General features: G+C 46.9%; 1 protein-coding gene across 7 annotated transcripts in view; it reads right to left on the bottom strand.

The window, feature by feature from the left end:
* Nucleotides 1–22,109, bottom strand: part of DDX4 (DEAD-box helicase 4) — a 104,816-nt gene that overhangs the window by 44,660 nt on the left and 38,047 nt on the right. For 6 of the 7 annotated variants that reach the window (XM_078852768.1, XM_073343958.1, XM_078852770.1 and 3 more), the window contains 3 exons: nucleotides 11,086–11,181; nucleotides 10,375–10,452; nucleotides 5,092–5,133 (listed from right to left, as the gene is read on the bottom strand). In XM_078852768.1, coding sequence (XP_078708894.1) covers nucleotides 5,092–5,133; nucleotides 10,375–10,452; nucleotides 11,086–11,181 — 216 coding nt within the window. The remainder of the gene's footprint in view (nucleotides 1–5,091; nucleotides 5,134–10,374; nucleotides 10,453–11,085; nucleotides 11,182–22,109) is intronic. The other variant, XM_078852773.1, reaches the window with a different exon arrangement.

Below are 22,109 nucleotides of genomic sequence, written 5' to 3'. Positions count from 1 at the left end.
ACGGTACACCGCGTATGAGCAAAACTGGAGGCATTTCCTGTTGCTTGTGGTTGCAAACAGGTCCACCTGGAGAAACCCCCACCTCCAGAAAATAGCCTCCAGGATGTCTGGTCAAAGAGACCACTCGCCATGACTGATGAAGGACCTGCTCAGGTAATTCGCTAGCTTGTTCTGCAAACGTGGTAGATAAGCAGCCTCCAGATGAATGGAGTGGGCTAAGCAGTAGTCCCAAAGTTTCAATGTCTTGAGGCATAGGGGAGAGGATTGAGCTCCCCCACCTTGCTTGTTTATATAGAACATTGCCGTCGTGTTGTCTGTGAGGACCGATACAGACTCGCCCTGGAGCTTGCGGCAGAACGCACTGCCCTTAGTTCCCCGACACTGATATGCAGGTGTACCTCCTCTGGTGCCCACAGACCTTGTGTCCTGAAGGGCTCCAAGTGGGCTCCCCACCCCATAGCTGAGGCCTCCATGACCAACCCTACCAACAGTGCAGGCCTTGTAGAGGGAACACCTGCACATACTATATCTTCATTTAGCCACCAATGCAGGGCGCCATCCCTTGGGGAAGAATAACCACTCTGTCTAGCAGGTGACACCCCAGTATGTACACCGAGGGCACAGTCTGAGGCATGCATGCTGCACTATGTAGGTGCAAGAGGCCATATGACCAAGGAGTTTTAGGCAGTTTCTTGCCATGATGGTGGGGTACGCTAGCAGGCCTCGAATGAGAACTGAGATGACCCTGAAGCGCCCTTCTGTCAGGGAGACTCTTGCCTGGTTTGCATCCAGGATATCCTCTGGATGGGCATGAGCATGGACTTCTGCTCGTTGATCAGGAGGCCCAGGTTCTCGAAAGTGGACTGTATGATCTGCACATGCTGTTCCACTAACTCCCTGGATCCACCTCTCACCAACCAGTCATCGAATTCGGGGTAGACCTGCCCCCCCCCTCCTTCTGAGGAAGGCCGCCATCACCGGCATACATTTTGTTCAGGCTCTCCAGGCCACCAACAGGCGAAAGGGCAGAACCGTGAACTGAGTGGTCCTGAGTTACTACAAACCGAAGGTATCTTCTGTGCCGCTGGAAGACAGCTATATAAAAATACATGTCTTTCAAGTCAAGTGTGGCATACCAGTCCCCTGGATCTAGGGAAGGAATAATCAAGGTCAGACACACCATGCGGAACTTCAGCTTCTTCAAAACCTGTTGAAGTTCCTGAGGTCTAGGATAGGTCTGAGATCCCTGCTGGATTTTGGGAACAGGAAATAGCAGGAATAAAACCCCTTGCCTCTTAGCACTGTGGGAACCTCCTCTACTGCTCCCGCCCTTAGGAGTAACTGCACCTCCTGGGCCAGGAGATTTTCGTGAGAAGGGTCCCTGAAGAGGGATGAAGAGGGGGAGTGGGAAGGAGGGAAGGAGAAACTGTAAGGTGTATCCCAGTTCTACCATGAGGACCACCCATCAGCAGGGGCGGCAGGTTTGTATAATTTTTGGTGGTGCCCAGAACCCGCCCCTACCCAAACTCCCCCACCACCACCTGCCCAAGGCTCTGGAAAGGAGTTTAGTGGTGGAGGAGGTCTGGGGTGCAGGCCATAGGCTGGGGCAGGGGATTGGGGTGCAGACTCTGGGAGGGAGTTTGGGGATGGGAGGGGGTGCAGTCGAGATGGGGGCACTAGGACCTTGCGTCAGCAGTTGCTGCAGGAAAGTAGCATGGAGCTGCGCAGCAGAGGCAGGAACGCTCGGCTCCGGTGCATGGGGGCAGCAGGTGGGGCCAGGGGACAGACACCCAGCCCCAAATATTGGTGGAGCTGGGCCCCTGGGCTCTGAATATTGCTGGTGCCAAGGTACCACATAGAAATGTAACTCGCCATCTATGCCCATCAGTCAGACGTGATGTTGGCCCACGCCCAGTAAAAAAAGGAACAAACAGCCCAAAAACATACAGGTAAGATCTAGATTGTGAAGTGGTGCATGGTCCTTGGGCGCATCTTCAAAAGTTTTGTGTTGCGCGATGATTGTCTTGTAGGCGCAGATGTCGAGGCTGTTGAGGAGTCTGTCTCTTTTTGAAACCCCTATTCCTCCTTTGCCCAAAATCCTGTCTCTGGTAGGGCTGGTAAAAACAGCCCATAGGCTGTGGCTTAAAATGTTTCCGGGATAGGGTTGGGAGGCCCAATGACTTCTAAGTTGCCCTTGAATCCTTGAGGCTGTGGTTCCAAAAACAAGGACTGCCCTTCAAATGAGAGGTCCTGAACCAATTTGTTGGACCTCATGGGGGAGGCCCAATGACTACAGCCAGAAGCTCCTCATTACCATGCCCATGGCCCTCGCCCAGGCCGCCGCATCCATGGCATCTAGAGCCACCTAAAGGGACGCCTTGGTTATTGCTCTGCCTTCTTCAACCAAGGCCCCATATTCATCCCTACAGTCAGCTGGCAGGAGCTCTTTGAATTGCTGACCAGGAATTAAAATCATAAAAGCTAAACAGGGCCTGGTGGTTAGCAATTTTAAGATGAAGGCCGCCTGCGGAGTAGACTTTTCTCCCCAGGGACTGATCCTCTTTAGGAAAGGCACAGAAGGGGCGCCCTCACCTCCACGGGTACCGAAAGAGAGCGCCCCCCCCCATGGGAGCCCAGGACCACTTGCCTCCCCAGTGGTCAGTGTGGACCCCTTGGCTGCATCTGCCATTGGCCAGAACCTCACCCTGTTGGGACAAGCCCCTAGGTCTTGCCCTCAGGACACCTGTGATCCACTCTGGATACAGTTCCTCACAAGGCATATGATTGCCTGCAATTCGAAGCCAAAAGACCCACCCCTAGGCGACCAAAGCGGTGCCGTGAACAGTGGTGCTGAGCGGCCTTACCTAGGTGGGGAGCGGCGTTTCCAAGGAGAGCGGTACTGCAACGAATAACGTTGCCACCATGGGGAGTGTTGCAGTGATGAAGAGCCACATTTCAAAGACGAGCGATGCAGAGATTGCAAGCAGTGCCACGGGAGAGAGCAGCATGGAGACTGATCGGTGCCAGGAGTACGACCAGCGTCTAGGTGGGGTGTCATGTTGCTGCGGTGACTGTGGTCTCTGTGCCAGGTCTCCTAATGATGAGTGGGATGGACAGAGGTGCCTTGACATCATTGCAGGCTTGCTCAGGGCTGGTGCTTGCCCTTTTGTGGCTGGAACCTGTGGTGACTGGTCTATTTCCTGCAGGCCTCGGCTTGCGGACAGTGATGCCGAGCAAGTGAAGAGGTTTTGTTTCTCCTCATATGCCTCTGGCATCGAGGGTGCTGTCAGGGTCGTGTCCCCTTCTTGGCTCGCCCTATCTGGAGAGCCTCTCAGTGCCAGACTCAACGGTGCCAGTTGAGCCGCCTCCTAATCGAGAGTGGTCTGCCACAGATCACACTCTCTCAGCAGTCTCTCTCAAGGGGAAACGTCCCGATCAGACTTTTTTGACCACTTCTTCAGAACTGGTGATGGGGATTGGTGCCAAGTCGTCAGCGCCGGGAGGACAGTGCTGAGGAGCCCAAGCCACACTGGTGTTCCGAACATACACCGGCACACTCCTGTTAGAGGTGATGTTTGGTATCGGGTCCCGTAGCTGCTCTGAAACAGGACGGCGTGCCGCCTCCATAAGTAGGAACTTCAGACCAAGGACCAAAAAAAAAAAGAGAGATGATCAACTGAGGTTCCTACAGATCTGGCACTTAAATATGACCCTCTCCCAAGCACTTTAAACAGCTCTTGTGAGGGTCACTGACTGGCACACCGCAGGCTGTTTGAAGCCCTGGGACCGAGGCATGCCCCAAGGCCCGGACGGGAGAGCCCCACAGGGTGGATGCTTTCCAACTAACTATCACTCTACTTATGCTAACAAACTATTTACACTTATCTACTATCTATTTACAGGAAGACCACCACTACAGGAATCAGTTGCTGAGCAAGAGATAGGAGCGTTCCAGCGACTGTCACAAATGGGAAGGAGGAACTGAGGAGCTGGCGATCTGGCAGGTGCCTATATACTGCACCATGGAGGCATCACTCCAGAGGGCACCAGAGCTGACCCGACAGATACCACTCGCAGAAAAAAGTCTTCTGGCGACAGTGTGCACATTAATATTGGAATGGACATGATCAAGCACTCAAAGAAGAACCATTAGAAACCTCTTTTCTTAATGTAAATAAGGTATTCCAGCAAGTTCTAAAAACAAAAAACAAAACAGTGCTCCATAGTTGCTAGTGACAAAATGAACTGGCATGCTTGGGATACTAGAACTATCCTACGTCTGTCTGGAAAGTGGTCTATATTCCTTTGTCTGTGGGATTACTGACTGTCTAAAAAGTTGAATTGTGAAGGAATCTTGATGGATAGAACTAAACAACATTGGAGAATTAAGAATCATACCTTTCTTAATGACATACAGCAGCTAATCCTCATGGTTTGATGGAAGGAAAAAGATGGATGACAACCAGGACTAGAGATTAAGCATATGCACAGTACTCTGTACTTTTAGTGTAGCATCTTAATATAATAAATAGCTAGTTTGCCCTGCCTGCAGCCACATTGCGAACACTGCAGCCACATTGAAAACATTGAACATTTAGGTTTGAAAACAGAAACAAACAGAAATGGACTGAACGGATTAGAAATCAAACTGGCTACTATAATTTCATTATCCAAGATGAGAGAAATGCAATAGTAAATAAGTACGTTTCAGTTTTAACAAAGTTACTTGGTATATAGTGGACAAGAAAATTGAAGACACCAGTGAAATTTAACCTGACAATGTCACTTTCAGATGCTTGTGCTAAGTTCTAGCAAATGCAACTTAATATTTTTGTTTTTCTGCATTTAAGGCAGTCACAAGCACTTTCCAAAAATTAATAAAATAAATCTCAGTCTCTCAAGGTAGGTATTACCCCATTTATAAACAGGGAAAATGAGGCATGGAGTGACATATGATTTGCCCAAGTTGTCAAAGAAAATAAGTATCAGAGCTAGGAATACAAGACCCAAACCTCCTGACTCCCTCCCTTCCTTTCAATCATTATTAAACATACACAATCTTTGTATAACCTTAATACATAAGAACCTGACCTTTGCTTCCAAATCCTCTGCTTCTGTTACTGTCATTATCACCTGAAAAAAAAAAAAAAAGGCAGAATTATTTACATGTAATTGGGTGTAATAGTGCTTCACCAATTTTAATACAACATCTTAAAGCTGTTATGACTACAGATAGCAGAAAGCAGGATCCCTTCCCAGTAAGAAGAATCTGGCAGTGGTTTTGTCAGCCCTTCATTATCCATCCACCCAGTAATTCTTTATGTAAGAACATTAACTCCTCCTTTCAAGCAGCAAAGGATTGAAAAAAAAAAAAAAATCAGTAACAGGCAGTTCATAAACTCATTCCATGCCTTCTCTATTGTAGAGACTTTCAGGTCATATACAGTTATGGGACAACAGGATTTAGGTCTTGTCTACACTAGAAAGCCTTTCACAACAGTTATTCCAGCAGAGCTCTGTAAAAGACAGGAGGAGTTGTTCTGCTGGCATACCTACACCATGTGCCAGACTAACACCAGCTAAGCCAAAAGAAGCACACTGTCGGTACTGTGGTGTCTGCACTGAGGGTTTTGCCAACATAGCTATGTAATTTTTTCCACACTACTAGCAGACATAGCTGTGCTGGAAAAACTTTGTAGACTAAGTCTGAGTGGAAAGGAAGGACAATAATAGAGGTACTTGCAATTCTTTGTCTCCAGTTATCCCATCCTATAAGGAATACCTCAGTTCATGTGACAAAACTCCCACCCAAAAAGCCACCCTGCATTTAATTATGGCACATTTTTTCATTTTGTTCACTAACATTTTTCATCCTAAAATGTCACTGAAGAGAACCAAAGGCCCACGCAATGTTAAACATCTGGCAAATACCAATAGGATCTCTTAGTGAGAATAGAAAATACAATACAACAATCATTAACCTGAAGACCTACTAGAATAGACCTCTCACCATTCTATATCTACTACATTAAAAACTACTTTGATTATCCAAAGCATTTCAGATTATTGAATATCAAACTCCACCAAGACATATGAATAAAAAACTCTGACCTGGGCAGTGGGTATTTTAAGCTGCCGGACCCCCGACCGCAGGCTTTTGAGGGGGAAGTTTGTGTTTTATTATGCCCAATGCAGGTTCCTGGGCAGCTGAGGAGGGCGTATGTGCTATTCAGCTTCCCCGGTTTTTATTTTTCTTTCCTTTTCTCTTCCTGTTTCCATCCTAGGATGCTGATGTTTTGTGTGTCATGGTACACCAAGTCATCTTGAAATGTGACCTAATCACTTCAGATGTGGTAGAAACCCTCCTAACCTACTGGGCTATCCAGCCTCACAATTGCAAAGTCTCTGCTGCTTCTGCAGCAGCTACAGTTTTGTTGCTGTTGCAGTCTATGACTTGCCCCTTGAAGACACAGAGGAATGCCTTTTTATTTTAATCATATGTATAGACATAGGGGTGATACGGAAAGATGGCAGGAGGGGAGAAGAGCAGAGCAGGGCTGGCCATAAACACTCACATTTGAAACCACTTGCTCATAATGCTGTGAGCTGAAAAAGCCTTACTGAAGTAGCACACCTGTACCACAAAATGATATATTCTCCTCCCTTAATGGCGGGACTGATACGCTGCAGTGTTTTCTCCGAGAACACAGGTTTCCTACAAGCTTCTGTCCTCCAAAACTCCTCTCCTTACTGGCTAGGCACCATGAAGAGGGATAAAAATTAAAAGTGCAATGGAAAAAAAGGAGAGGGCCAGAGGAACCTCATTGCTTCAAGTGGAGGCAAGACACCAGGGGGTTAGTGAGGCAGTCAGTTCTCCGAACAGCTCCATCAGCTGGCAGTAAATTGAGACACTAAAGGGATGTTTAAAAAGGAAGAGAGGAGGCTGAGGAGTAACCCAGTTTTAACGGCTCACAGGAGCACTAACAAAAGAAATCACAGGCCTAAACAAAAAACAAATCTCACCCAAACTGTGTTGGCTTGTGTATTTCTAATTATTGGACTCTCACAGCACAGTGACCTTTTTCCTTGGCAAATTGTTCTATGATGCTCTTCAGCGCCAATCTTGCTGTTTCATCTTTCTTAGTTGCAAGGAGAGCAAGGTCACTCAGTTGTGTCTGACAATGCTGAATGCATGTAGTTTGACACGTCAATGTACTTATTGGTCAGAGTCAACACAACGTTTCCGGAAAAGCATCAAGAGAACTTGACACTATGAAATTCAAGTAGCTCTGGACTCCAAATGACAAACTGGACACCTCCGTGACCTTTGCAAAGTAAGACATCTTGAAAGACTCATGAACCAAGTCTAAAGAAAAATATGAGTATTTTCCCATGAGTTTAAGAATTTCCTCCTTTGACTCTTCTAAAGCTGTATTTAAACCCATTGCTTCCCATCTGTTCTGATATTCTTTAACAATTTCCTTATAACTTTCTTCAGATCTGAGTTTGCTGAACTCATTCACCATGTTCTCAAATATCTGTAAGACTTGGAAAAGGTAAATTTTCTTTAACTGAAGTATTCCATCGACTGCAGTCCTGATAACTAAGCAATCCCCCATGAGCTCTGAACAGAACACTAGCCAGCACATCCCTGGCCAGACATGTATTTGGCGTTTAATCCACACTTGCCAAATAAAACATTAGTTAACTGATCAAACAAGGATTCAGCATCTGCCTCACTTACTGCTATGAAGCTTACAAAATGCGCTTTTATATCCACTTTTCTTTTGATTCAATCAATATTAACTAAGTTAAGCACAATGGCCATTTGATCAAGATGGCTAATATCCATGATTGCATCTGCAATGACAGTTAACCCCCCCCCCCAAAAAAACCACCACTTAGCTTCTTTGCAAATAATAAGTGTGTCTCCTTGTATCTGATGTTAAGAGACTTAATTCACCAGTAACTGTCTTGCTCAAGTACTTGATTCTCTTGGCATCACTGATATGATGGGCAAAAGTTGTATTAGGTCTAGCAAGTAACTGAAGGATGCTCAAGTAAACATCACAATTGTTGCTCTCCAGCACTTCACGGTGGGCTGCAGAGGGACTAAAATTTTGATGGTGTCAAGCAATATTTTAAGTATTTCTTGCCATTTCCTAATATTTTCAGATTTGTTTATCAAAACATGCATTGATACTGTGACCCTATGAACGATATACTAAGCCACTGGATATGCAAATCCTCAAGCAGTACATTTTTCATTGACGGGTTTCAGAGTAGCAACCATGTTAGTCTGTATTCGCAAAAATAAAAGGAGTACTTGTGGCACCTTAGAGACTAAAATTTATTTGAGCATTAGCTTTCGTGAGCTACAGCTCACTTTCATTCTGTAAATGAAAATGAAAAATGGCAGTTTGTTCATTTGGGCTGGCAAGGACCAATCATACAAGGATACACAATTGTTTAGGTTATAAAGCTGAATCTTGAAAGTAACTTATCAGATGGGGACTTGAAACCTATTTCAGCAGGAAGACTGGTTTGTCCTGTTTCATTGTTGACCTGCTCATCTACAAGGCCTTTGGTTTTGTTCCCTTCAAGTTTGTCTACAGGTTTTAAACAATTAGCCTGTCAATCAGGCTTCTAATTCTGTAACAGGAATGTACAAAGACGCAGGGAAATACGACACTTCCTTGAAAATCAACTCTAACATAGGAAAATTACCAAAAATTGCCAATTCAAGATGAGAGTGGGGGAAGAAAACTTTTCAGAAAAAGAATGTAGGGACTGAAAGAAAGAAAAAAAAGTAAGTTTGTAGGCCCCAGACAAACCTGTGAAGTTCAGCCCTGGAACAGTAGCTAAAGAGTAGGGCTGCCAATTAATCACAGTTAACTCAAAACAAATTAACTTGATTAAAAAATTCATCGCAATTAAATTGCAGTTTTAATCACACAGTTAAACAATAATAGAATACCAACTGAAATTTATTATAAAGTATTTTTGGATGTTTTTCTACATTTTCAAATATATTGATTTCTATTACAACAGAGAAAACAAAATATACAGTGCTCACTTTATATTATTTTTATTACGAATATCTGCACTATAAAAAAGATAAAGAAATAGTATTTTCCAATTCACCTCATACAAAGTACTGTAGTGCAATCTCTCTTGTAAAAGTGCAATTTACAAATAGATTTTTTGTGTTACACAACTGCACTCAAAAATAAAACAATGTAAAACTTTAGAGCCTGCAAGTCCCCTCAGTCCTACTACTTCTTCAGCCAACCGCTAAGACAAACAAGTTTGTTTACATTTATGGGAGATAATGCTGCCCCCTTCTTATTTACAATGTCACCTGAAAGCGAGAACAGGAGTTCACATGGCACTTTTGTAACCAGCATTCCAAGGTATTTACGTATGCTACACAGATATGCTACACATTTGTATGGCCTTTCATGCTTTGACTTTTTAATCTTGTTACAGTGCAAATATTTGTAATAAAAAAATATAAAGTGACCACTGTACACTTTGTATTCTGCACTGCAATTTAAATATATTTGAAAAATTAGAAATCACCCAAAAATATTTAAATAAATGGTATTCTATTCTTGTTTAACAGGGCAAATAAAACTTCAACTAATCGCAATTTTTTTTTAATCTTGCAATTTTTTTTTAATCGTTTGACAGCCCTACTCAGCAGCCATGCTAGTAATAGTTCTATTGCCTGATAATAAAGAATCAGGCCACAAGCTCAGATAGCCACCACAACCATAACCAATTGCTACACACTGCTGGACAAACATTCTGAAAAACTAACTAAGCTAGATGCCACCTACAATTTAAAGACCTGAAACACTGATTCTCCGAGGACCTGTAAATTTAAAGTACTAATTCTAAGCCAGTGATCAGGAAGAAGGAGATGTTTCAATCCTTATTCAATCCTTGAATAGTTAAAAGGAATCCAGCCTGCTTTTTTGGGGGGTAGAAGTAGAGGACATCATCATTTCAATGAGTGATTCATGTATTCTAACAAACAGAAACCAGGAGGGCCGGGAGTATACATGTATTTGAGCCAACATATCCAATGTCAATATAAATAAAATAATTCTATAATCTGGCTCCTGCATGTGATACCCCAATTACAGACACCCTGCTTTTTTTCCTCTTTAAAGAGAGGCAAGACTAAAAGCTTTGCAGACCCCTCCCATGTCTGTTAGGTTTCTTCTGTGTTTGAGTGTAGAGATAAACTAAGTTAATACAATGCTTAGGGTTAGTGAAAAGGAAGAGAATGAGCCCAGGAGCAAGCAGCTCCAAAACAAAACAAAACAAAAAAAGATTTAAATAACTTTACAGAAAGTATCATCGTACCTGTAGGACCTCCAAACCCTCCTCTCCTCGAGATAAAGGCGCTACCAGACTGCTGAACTCGTTGCTCATTTTCATTATCTGTAGTAATTCATACCCAAAGTAATCAGAAAGCAATTATACGAAGTGTAAGTGTTCAAGCCTGAATTAGCAATTTCAACTCAATGAGCTTAAAAACAGTGGCAATCCCATCAGGTTATCAAACATATTATTTCTAAAAAACTCCCACTCAGCAATACCAGAAGTGAACCTGTTCATGTACATTTTAAGTTTCCATATATTTCTGAAGCAGTACCTTCGTTTATTTCTAAAACCAGGAAAGCCCTCTGTCTACTCAAGTAGTAATTTAATTGAATTTTTGCTCCATGATTTTGTCCAGATGCAATAAGCTAGATGCCACACAACAGGGATTGGCAACCTTTGGCATGCGGCCTGCCGCACCCGCAGCTTCAGCCAATCGCAGCTCCCACTGACCGTGCTGTTCGCCACTCCAAGCCAATAAGGGCTGCGGGAAGCGATGCGGGCCTAGGGATGTGCTGGCCGTCCTTCCCGCAGCCCCCATTGGCCTGGGATGGCGAACTGCAGCCAATGGGAGCTACGATCAGCCAAACCTGCAGATGCTGCAGGTAAACAAACTGGCCCGACCCGGCCCACCAAGGGCTTACCCTGATGGGCCGCGTGCCAAAGGTTGCTGACCTCTGCCATACAACTTACTCTGACTTTGTCCAAATCCTCCACGGCCACCTCTGAAACCACCTGCAACACCTCTTCGTGTGCCAAGATTTTCTGAATAGCTTCCTTCTTGAAAACCTGCAATACAGAATAATAGCAATTTCGCACCTTAGTTTACACTATTATTTTGCATCTGCAGACTTCAAAGCACTTTTTAGAAAGGAAAATAAACATCATGATCCCAAATTTACAAGTGGGAAACCTTAGGTGCAGTGATTTTAAGTGACTTACTCACAGTCTCAAAGAATCAGGTCCTTTTCAGTATGCTACTCTTTACATTCAAGTAAATTTACATAGAAGGTATTCTGAAGCAATTATTACAGTTCGCAAGACAACAAAAGTGAAAAGCTACCCTTTCTGTGGGTATTCCTTCTTGGTACTACACATTGACAGATAATACAAGTGGAAGGAATTAAGGCCTTGGTGTATTCTTTCACACTGCACTTCTACATTTGTGGATTAAGATACACAACTCTCTACCCTCCAATCTTCCACTTTGGTATAGATTCTCCAATAGTTAAAACAGAAGACTGAGTCAGATCAGGATGCTATACTGATCACCATCACAGTACATGACACTTCTAATGAATCACTTGTCTCAGTGCACCAATGAGATAATGAAGTTCTCATTTTATTAGCGGCCAAGAATCCTGTGAGTCTGTAGACTAACAGACATATTGGAGCATAAGCTTTCGTGGGTGAATACCCACTTCGTCTGATGCATGTAGTGGAAATTGCCAGAGGCAGGTATAAATATGCAAGCAAGAATCAGGCTAGGGATAATGAGGTTAGTTCAATCAGGGAGGATGAGGCCCTCTTCTAGCAGTTTTGGTATTAACTGTCTAATCCTGTGTACGTGTACTTTAATTTGATTTTATTTGTGAAAAATGGCTAAGAATATGGAAGGAAGTACAGCAGATAGTTTCAGATTTCTGAAACTTCTTGTCAAGTTAGGGTTTTGGATGACACCACCAAGCAAACCTTGCTCCATTTTGCAAGGTAAATGTGTCTGGTAGTCCTTTCTGCAGTTCACTAGAAAATTCCAGACAGGTGAAGAGCAAAACTGCTCTGCATTCAACGTTTATCCAGCAGATGAGCTATGGGAGGAAGGAATTTGAGATCCCTTCACTCTGTGACAGTATATATAAGAACACAGGCAAGGTCTTTGGCTAGTTCAAAACATCTGGGAACCAAATTGTCTGGACCACACAGAAGCTATCAATATCAGCTTGGTAGAGTCCTGTATAATCTTGCGGAGCACTCTAGAAATCAGGGGACCAGTGAGTAAGCATACATCAGAGATGATCACATGATTAAGAAAACGTCAGACAACAATTCTGGACTCAGACCTCTCCCTCAAGTCAAAAGCCTGACACTTGCTTTGCACTGCAAACTGGTCCACTCAAGAGTAGCCCACTCAAAGAAGATGTCCTGGAGGATGGAGTCTGACCTCACACCCGTGACTGGAAAAGAAGAGCCCGCTCAATTCGCCTGCTATGCTGTCCTGCAGGCCAGTAGGCATATCATCAAAAGGGAGATTTGGTATCTGATGCACTAGCTCCATAGTCGGATTGCTTCTTAACTTGGGGGAAGACCTCACCCAGTGCTGCAGGTTGGCATAGACCATAGTACGCATATTGTCCATTGTTATCAGTATAGAACATCCTCTGATGTGATGGAAAAAAACAAAGCTTTGCACACTGCTCTGAATTTCTACAGATTGATATGCGTCTGCGTCTCTCATGCAGTTCGAAGGCCCTGCACTTGATCTTGAGGTGGGAAATTAACAGGGATGGTCTGCAAGGCATGATCACTAGATTCTTGGTATGGGGGGAGAGGTGCAAAGGAGACTCTGCAGACTTTTTGGGGTCTTTCTACCATTTCAAGGAGAACTGTATTATTGGAGAACAGAGATGGGCATATCCACATGATGCTTGGTGGGGGCATACACTGACCTCAGTCAGACCTGCATGCATCCAAAGGTATAGTCTAGCACAGTGCTAATCAAAGTGGTGGTCTGCGGACTGGTGCTGGTCTGCAAGCCATCAGCTGCCAGTCTGCACGCACATTGGGGGAAAAAAAACACCAGTCCCCCACATCAGATAGCTTGAAAAGCACTGGTCTAGCATGTAACACAACAAAGGGCACAAAGCCATGTGCCTAAGTAGCATGAGAAATCCTCACTGTGGACTCCGGGTTATACATCCCAATTGTGCTAAGATGGTCAGGTTCTCGAACATGTCCATAGGCAGAAAGGCTGTGGACTTATTGAAATCCAACACTGGAATCTTTGAGCAGTAGTTAGGTTGGACTTCTGCATGCTAACTTTCAAGACCAGATGCACCATAACTGCTAACACCTTGGTGAATGCTGTCAAGAGTCCAAAGGTAGCAACTCAATACTGAAAATGCTCATGACCTGCCACCAACCATTAGGTATTTCCTGTACGATGGAACAAATATATGAAGTATGCATTTTGGAGGTCAACAGATGCAAGTCAGACCCCTGGATCCAGGGAGAGAATCATCAAAGCAAGCACATTCATCCTGAACTTCATTTTCAATCTATGAACATGTTAAGCGTCAAGTCCAAGATGGACTGTCATCCCCTTTTCTTTTTTGGGATAAGAAAGGATTTGCTGTAGAATCCCCTCCTTAGGTATTGAGGTAGGACCCTTTCTTTCACTCTCAAAGAAGCAAGAGGACCTCTTGATGTAGCAGATCCTCATAAAACAGATCCTTGAAGAGGGTTGGGAGTAGGCACAACATGAACCTGGACAGAGTATTCTGTTGTAATCATATCCATAACTCACTGGTCTGAGGTGATGCGGGAATGTGTGCCTGAGAAGGGGTAGATGGTCCCCGAAAGAAACTCAGTGGCTCTGGATCAATGGGAGTAAGTTTGAACCTTCTGACAGTCCCAGCAAAACACATGTAGATATAGAACATTGTGGGTTCTTGTCATAAATATACACAGGGCAGCTGTACTGAATTGTCTTACCTATAACAGGTTAATCAGTTCAATTAACCTAGTTGGCACCTGACCAGAAGGACCAATAGGGAAAGAAGATACTTTCAAATCTGGGGTGGAGGAGGTTTTGTTTGTGCTCTCTTTGTTTGCTGCCTCACTGGATGGAGAGAGGGACCAGGCAGGAAAAACATCTCCTAAAAACCCACCTGAAATGAGCATCTAAGATTACAAAAATGGTAAGTAAGGCAAGGAAATGCATTAGATTATCTTTTGGTTTAGCTTGTGAATTTTCCCTATGCTAAGAGGTCATTTCATTCCTGTTTTGTAACTGGAAAGCAGAGTCAGAGGGAAATCCTCTGTTTTAAATCTTTTTATTTATCCTGTAAAGTTTCCTTCCATCCTGATTTTGCAAGGTTTTTTTTGTTTTGGTTTGGTTTTTTTTTTTAATAAAATTCTTCTTTTAAGAACCTGATAAATTTTCAGTGTCTTAGAAACCCAGGGGGTTGGTCTGTGCTCACATTGTAACCAATTGGTTTGTGCATTATTTTCAAGCCTCCCCAGGAAAGGGGGTGAAGAGGCTTGGGGGAAACAGGGACTCCAAGTGGCCCTTTTTCCTGAATTTTTGGCTAAATTACTTGGTGATGGCGGCAATACCGTCCAAGGACAAGGAAAGGATTTGTACCCTGGGGAAGTTTTAACCTAAACTGGTAGAAATAAGTTCAGGGGTCTTTCATGCGGGACCCCACATCTGCACCCCAGAGGTCAGAGTGGCAAAGGAACCCTGACAGTTCTATATTATGTTTTGCTGGGATGGAGACTGCAATGAGTGAGCTACAAAGGCTGCCTGTGTCCTCTGGAAAGATGCCAGTTTCTGGAAGGCTCAGCCAGTCTTTGGTGACAGAAAGAATATGGAGCTGATCTTTATGAGACGTATAACTGTGGTCTGATGTGCTCTCTTTTAGGGACCAGCGTGAAGACCCTGAGGGATCTAAGGTGCCTTGGAGTGCTTCAGTGTGAAGGGTTTCATCAATTCTGGAGCTGAACAACTGTGATCCTTCAAAAGGCAAGTCCTCCACTGTAAGTTGCACCTGCAGGTTAAGCCCCATCCTTGCAGCCACAAACCCACTTGCCAACTACACCTCTCATCACCGAGTAAGATACTGTATGCAACACACCCAGCACAGCTGAGAAGCTGGTCTTGGCAATTAGATAGCCTTGCTGACCACAGTAGCAAACTCCTACCTTTGCATCTGCTAGTAGCTTGTTCATAAAAACACATGAATTTTTCAATTCAATTCAGGAAGTCATACTTGCCCATCAGGCCTGGTAATTTTTAATACAGCATTGCAAACTAGTGTCCAAATAAACCATCTTTTAGGATCACAGTCTTTTGTTCTGATGTATATGATGGGTTGATATATTGATTAATCAATCTTAGACTGCAGTGGTCAATAAAGGTTCGGTCTCCTAAAGACTACAGCATCTGAGTATCATCATCAGTATCATTAAAATGAGAGACCCTAGAAGTACATGAGAAACAACTGCAATTTATCAGAAGTCCCTTTATTAACGTATCTACCAAGCAGATAAACAATCCCACAAACAACGAAATACAGGAGCAGAGAGAGAAATAATCCAAAGGTGTTCAGCTCTACAACTGGCATCCCTCACATCTCCTGCTGTGGGACCCCAAGTATCAAGTCATTATCTTCCTCATGATAATGACTAACAAAGATGACAATCTTCACCAGTTGTTGTCATGCTAGCATTTCCCCAGGTGTTCCCGCACAGCAGAGAGGCCGGGCAACACCTTTTATCCTGAGTTACTCTTATGCCTACAAAGGCTCATATTATACATAAGGGTTCCAACCCTCTTTTTCTTATCTTCCACATACCACTTCCACATACTTCCACATACCACTTGTTTAGGAGTGCCCCATTTTCATACGCTACCTCATGAGTTCCTTCTTTGCTCATTAACATTTACTTCAAATAAATAGTTACCATTGCAACTGGTGGTCAAGCTAAAATTCTCTAACATGTTAGTACTGGTCATACTGGAATATTAACTGATACACTGTGACATTCTCCAATCTATTGTTGCACAGCTTCCAGAACCTAAGCCCTTCATCTTTCACTGTAATTTTATATTGTACTGGTACAGGGTTCTCTCTCTGTCAACTAGTCATGCCAACCTGTTTCAGCCATGAGGCCCTTTATGGCCAAGCTACATATCTTACAGACCTAAAGCCTGTAGACCTTGTTACAGCCTTGTATTACTTACACACCTAATATACCATTGTCAGTTATACAAACTTATTGGTCCTATACCCCTGTAGTGAAAGTCAAATCTAATCCATTACTCATGCACTGATTACATATTATATTTAGCTGCAGATATGACTTTTCATTAGCAGCTATCACTGCTACTAAGGACAGTACTGCATAATTATAAAATAACTCAGCCCCTTCCTCTCAACATTTGATATTTCGTCTGCTTTGTAGGCAGCAGGGCCACTTTACATGGTGTCAGCCAGATCACTTGTGCAGGGTCCATAATGGCCTCATTCATCAGAAGGGCTATCCTTCCCTAAAAAAATATATCTATTAGTTTACGAGTAGGTTCCTGGATCTCCTCCACCGGGATCTGTAAGAAAATCAGACTGAGTCCTGAGAATCCTCAAAGTCATCCCACTGAGGCATACTGGGGATGAAAAGGAGATCATACTGGTTCCCAGTAGATCCACCAAGGAAGAAACTGTGTTTGGTAAGTCCTAACGCTGGGAATAAGGCTGAGCAGGTGGAAGTTCAGAGGCAGACTGCATAGCCAGGGCCTTAGGTGGAGCATTAGAAAAGGCAGTTACCTTTTCCGTAACTGGTGTTCTTCAAGATGTGTTATTCATGTCTATTCCACAATAGGTGTGTGTGCTCGCCACAGGCACCAGTGCTGGAAGTCTTTCCCCTAGCAGTACCCGTAGGGGGTAGCGCACCCCCATGACCCCTGGAGCGGCACCTGCCTGGCACAGTATAATGGGGGCTGCACTCCTCCCACCCTCCGTTCCTTCTTGCTGGACAACTCCGAAAGAGGGGAAGGAGCACAGGATATGGAATAGACATGAGCAACACATCTTGAAGAACACCAGTTACGGAAAAGGTAACTACCTTTTATTTTTTGAGTGATTGCTCATGTGTATTCCACAACAGGTGATTCCAAGCTATATCTGTTGGAGGTGGGTAGGAGTTCACAAGTTCTCGGGACGGAGTACCACCCTGCCAAACCCGGCATCATCCCTGGGAGACGATCGCATAGTGCGAGGTGAACGTGTGACCTGAAGACCACGTGGCAGCCCTACAAATGTCCTGGATGGGGACATGGGCCACGAAGGCAGACAACGAGGCCTCCGCCCAAGTTGAGTGTGCCCTCACAATGGGCGGCGGGGGAACCCCCGCCAGCTCATAACAGGAACGGATGCACGAAGTGATCCGCTTAGAAAGCCGCTGAGCAGAAATCAGCTGACCCTTTGCATACTCAGCCGAGTCGATGAACAGTTGCGAAGACTTTCTAAACGGCCTGGTCCGCTCAAGGTAGAAAACCAGAGCTCACCCCACATCGAGCGTGGGGAGACAGCGTTCCTCACTAGTCACATGAGGCTTGGGGCAGAGGACTGGCAGAAAAGTGTCCTGACCCATGTGGTAGGCGGAGACCACCTTCCGGAGAAACACAGGGTGTGGACCTTGCCCTTATGAAAAACTGTACACGGCGGTTCAAAGGTTCAGGTCCTGAGCTCCGAGACCCGCCTGACCGACACGATAGCCACCAGGAAAGCCACCTTGCACGAGAGGTGAGACCAGGAACACGTAGCCAGTGGTTCAAACAGGGCCCCCGTGAGACGAGCCGGCACCAGGTTCAGGTCCCACTGTGGAACCAGGGGCTTGGAATATGGGTAGAGATGGTCCAAACCCTTAAGGAACCAGCCAGTCATAGCATGGGAAAACACGGTGGGATGAAAGGCTGATATGGCCGCCAAGTGTACCCTGACTGACAAGGGCGCCAATACCTGGGCCCTCAGGTGGAAGAGGTAATCAAGGATAAACTGGATCGAGACGGCCATCGGGGAAACACCCTGGCCTGCCGCCCACCTCGAAAACTGTGACCACTTCACCACATGGGAGCAGCGAGTGGAGGGCCATCTACTTTTGAGGAGAACGGGCTGAACCTGAGCATGTCCTTTCCTCGCTACCTAGCCACTGAGCAGCCATGCCATGAGGTGTAGCGTTGCTAGGTTGGGATGGAGGAGGCGGCCCTGGTCCTGAGAGAGAGCAGGTCCGAGCAAAGCAGCAACTGCCATGGCCGAGCTACCGCCAGCTCTGAGAGGGTCCCATACCAGTGCTGCCTGGGCAATGAGGACTCTGGCTTTGTCCATCTTTATTTTTTCCAGAGCCCTGCTGATCAGAAGGAACGGGGGAAAGGCGTAGAGGAGCTGGCCTGACCAGGACAGGGTAAAGGCATTGGAGATAGCACCCCTCCCTAGGCCCCCCCGGAGCACTGTGGGTTCTGCCGGGTCACAAATAGGTCCACCTGGGAGTGCCCCACCTTCGGAAGAGCTGGTGAGCCACTTCCGGGTGTAAAGACCACTCGTGCTGAGAGGAAAAATCCCTGCTCAAGCAATCCGCCCTCACATTCCAGGGGCCCACCAGATGGAAGGCTTCTAGGTAGATGTCGTGGGCTATACAGAAGTCCCACAGACTGAGGGCTTCGTGGCAGAGGATCGAGGCCGTGTTGTCCATGAGGACCCTGACTACCTTGCCCTCCAGGAGCAAGTGGAAGGCCATACATGCCAGTTGTACCGCCCTGAGTTACTTGACATTTATATGAAGGGGTAGGTCTTGTAGTGACCACAGGCCTTGGGTCTGAAAATTCCCCAAATGGGCCCCCTCAACCCTGGTCTGACACATCAGTCACCAGCTCCAACAATGGGGCCCTGTCCCTGAACGGGACCCCTTGGAGCATGTTTGGGGCGGACCACCACCGCAGGGAGGTGATCACCAAGTTCAGCACAGTGAGGACTTTGTCCATTCTGTCCATGGCCTGGGAGAACTGCGAGGCCAGCCAGCGCTGGAGGGGCCTCATTCTGAGTTTGTGCATGCAGACATGTGACCCAGCAGTTGCAGGCAAGCCCTGGTTATCGTCACCGGGAACCTTGTGACCGAGTTGATGAGCCCTTTCAGGGTCTCAAACCTGTCTGGTGGGAGAGAGACCCTGGCTGATGTTGCATCCAGTAGCGCCCCAATAAACTCTATGTGTTGGACCAGGACTAAAGTGGACTTGGCGTTCTTTATCAACAGGCCCAGGGCAGTACATGTGGACAGGAAGAGTGCCACATGATCCCTCACCTGCGACCAGGAGGTGCCTTTGACTAGCAAATCATCCAGATATGGGAATATTTGGACCCCCTGGTGCCTGAGGTAGGCCGCTACCACCACCATACACTTCATAAAGACCCTGGGGGCAATGGACAGACCAAACGGTAGGACCGTGAATTGTAGTGACTCTGTCCCACCACAAAACTGAGGAAGCGTCCTTGCCCCTCGAATATGTGGATGTGGAAGTACGTGTCCTGTAGATCGAGGGCAGCGTACCAGTCCCCAGGATCCAGGGAGGAGATGATGGAGGCCAGGGAAACCATGCAGAACTTCAGCTTCACCATGTAGTGGTTCAGACCTTGCAGGTCGAGGATGGGCTGGAGCCCCCCTTTAGCCTTTGGGATAAGGAAATACCAAGAGTAATACCCCTTGCCCAGGAACTCCTTGGGTACCACCTCTATAGCTCCTAGGTCCAAGACCACCCCACCTCCTGCTCGAGCACAGCCTCGTGAGAGGGGTCCCCCAGGAGGGACGGGGATGAAGGGCGGGATGGGCAGGGAGGAGGTAAACTGAAGGGTGTAACAACGGGAGATGGTGTTGAGGATCCATCGGTCCGAGGTGAGTTGCAACCATTCCGGGAGGAAAGCGCACAACCGATTGGAGAAAGGGAGCTTTACTGGGGGTAGGTCCCTGATGAGAACTGGCAGGGTAGTCCTGAGCGTCCCATCAAAAACGCCTTTTGCCCGCCTGCTTGACCTTAGTAGACCCAGGCTGGGGGGCAGGCTGGGACTGCCGTTGCGGGCGCTTTCTATAGTCCCGCTGCTATTTGGGGGCGGCCTTGTACTTCGGGAGGGTGGCATGGGTGGGAGCCCGCTGTGGCCTGAACTTGGGTTTTGCTGGAAGAGGGACATAGAGGCCCATGGTCTGGAGGGTCATGCTGGGAGTCTTTCATGCCAAGCAGCTTTGTGTCTCTTTCCTCAGCAAACAGTCTTCCCATTGAAAGGGAGATCCTGCATTGATGACTGTGCTTCGCTGGAGAGCCCAGAGAGCAGAAGCCATGATGCCCGACTCATGGACACTGCTGAGGCCATGGACCATGCAGCCGTGCCCGCTGCATCCAAAGCGGCCTGCAGGGATACCCTTGTGACCACCGCCCCTTCCTCCACGAGCGCCTTAAACTTTTATCATGCTCCTGGAAGGAATCCTCAAGCTTGGGGAGGGATTCCCAGAGGTTAAACTCATAGCGACCCAGGAGAGCCGGATGGTTTGTTACTCATAGCTGAAAGCTTAACAAATAAACCCTCCTCCCAAAAGTATCCAGCCTCCAAGAGTCTTTGTTCTTGGGGGTTGGGGCTGGTTGCCCCTGTCGCTCCATGTGGTTGACCGACACGACCACAAAGGAGTTGGGCGCCGGGTGGGTATACAGAGACTTGTATCCCTTCATGGGTACAAAGTACTTGCGCTCCGCCTTTTTAGAGATGGGAGCCAACAAGATTGGTGTTTGCCACAGGGCATTTGAAATGCTTGCCACCCCTTCATGGAGCGGCAAGACCACCCTGCCCGGTGCTGAAGGGAATAGCACATTGAACAGGGAGTCTGAGGGCTCTTCCATCTCCTCAGCCTGGAGGTGGAAGCTCGCTGCCACCCTTTTTCGGAGGTCTTGGTGGGCCTGGTAGTCCTCCTGTGGGACAGAGGGGGGCGAGGCTGGTGCACTGCTTTGGGCATCATCCGGCACTGGAGGATCCACCATCTGGTCAGACTCCGGGCACGGTACCAAGGACACAGGTCCCACTGACCTTTTTCCTGACGGTCTAAAGACGGACGCCAACGGTGCTTCCGATGCCCCGGCTACTGAGCAAGCCCCCACCAGGGACTGCGCCGGAGGCCCCGGTGCCCACTGGTACTACTGAGCTGGCCACAATGCTTGGTGCCATTGCACTTGCTAAGGCACCAGCAGGGCCGGCTGCTCAGGCTGGCTAGCTTGGCCTGTAGACTGGCAGCTATGAGGGGAGGCCTGGCTGGCGTATGATCCGCTGCTGCCTCTGGACCAGGAGTCAGTGCCGGGATCTACATCGGCCAAGGGACCATGATCTCAACGCAGAGGAGCAGCACCGGACAGTAGTAGCTGCTCCATGAATGGCCTTGATGGGCGGACCCGCGTCGGCGAGATGCCGGCAATCAATGCCCGGGGCTACGGTGCCTTGGTGGAGACTTGGAACAAGAGTCCGAGCGGGAACAGCATTGACAATTGTGCCGCGACCAACTGCGATATCTCCTGCGAGACGAGGACCGTTGGCAATGTCTGCCACAGTCCCGTTGATATTAGCTTCATGAAGACGAGCAGTGCCGGGAGTCCCAGTCAGAAGGCACCCATCCGGACAGTCTGGCCGGCGTCTAGGGCGATCTACACGGATTGAGCCCTGAACGGTTGCTAGGCGGTGAGCGGTGTCAGGAATGTTCCCTCGACCAAGACTGGTACCAGGCCGGTGGGGACTATGGTGATCCCAGCGGCAGCTTGCCTCTGGAGCATGGGGCAGACGTCGGCGGAGCTCCGGGCACTGGCATGGACATGACGTCCCTGGCTGCCTGGAGGGCTTCGGGCGTAGATGGCGTCCGGACATCTGGAGGGGCCTGCTCCGAAGGGTCCGTGCTAGTCCGTTCAACGTGAGTCG

The sequence above is a fragment of the Lepidochelys kempii genome, chromosome 5, assembly GCF_965140285.1.
Source record: "Lepidochelys kempii isolate rLepKem1 chromosome 5, rLepKem1.hap1, whole genome shotgun sequence".
NCBI lineage: Eukaryota > Metazoa > Chordata > Testudines > Cheloniidae > Lepidochelys > Lepidochelys kempii.
This window is presented reverse-complemented; position numbering and strand designations above follow the sequence as displayed.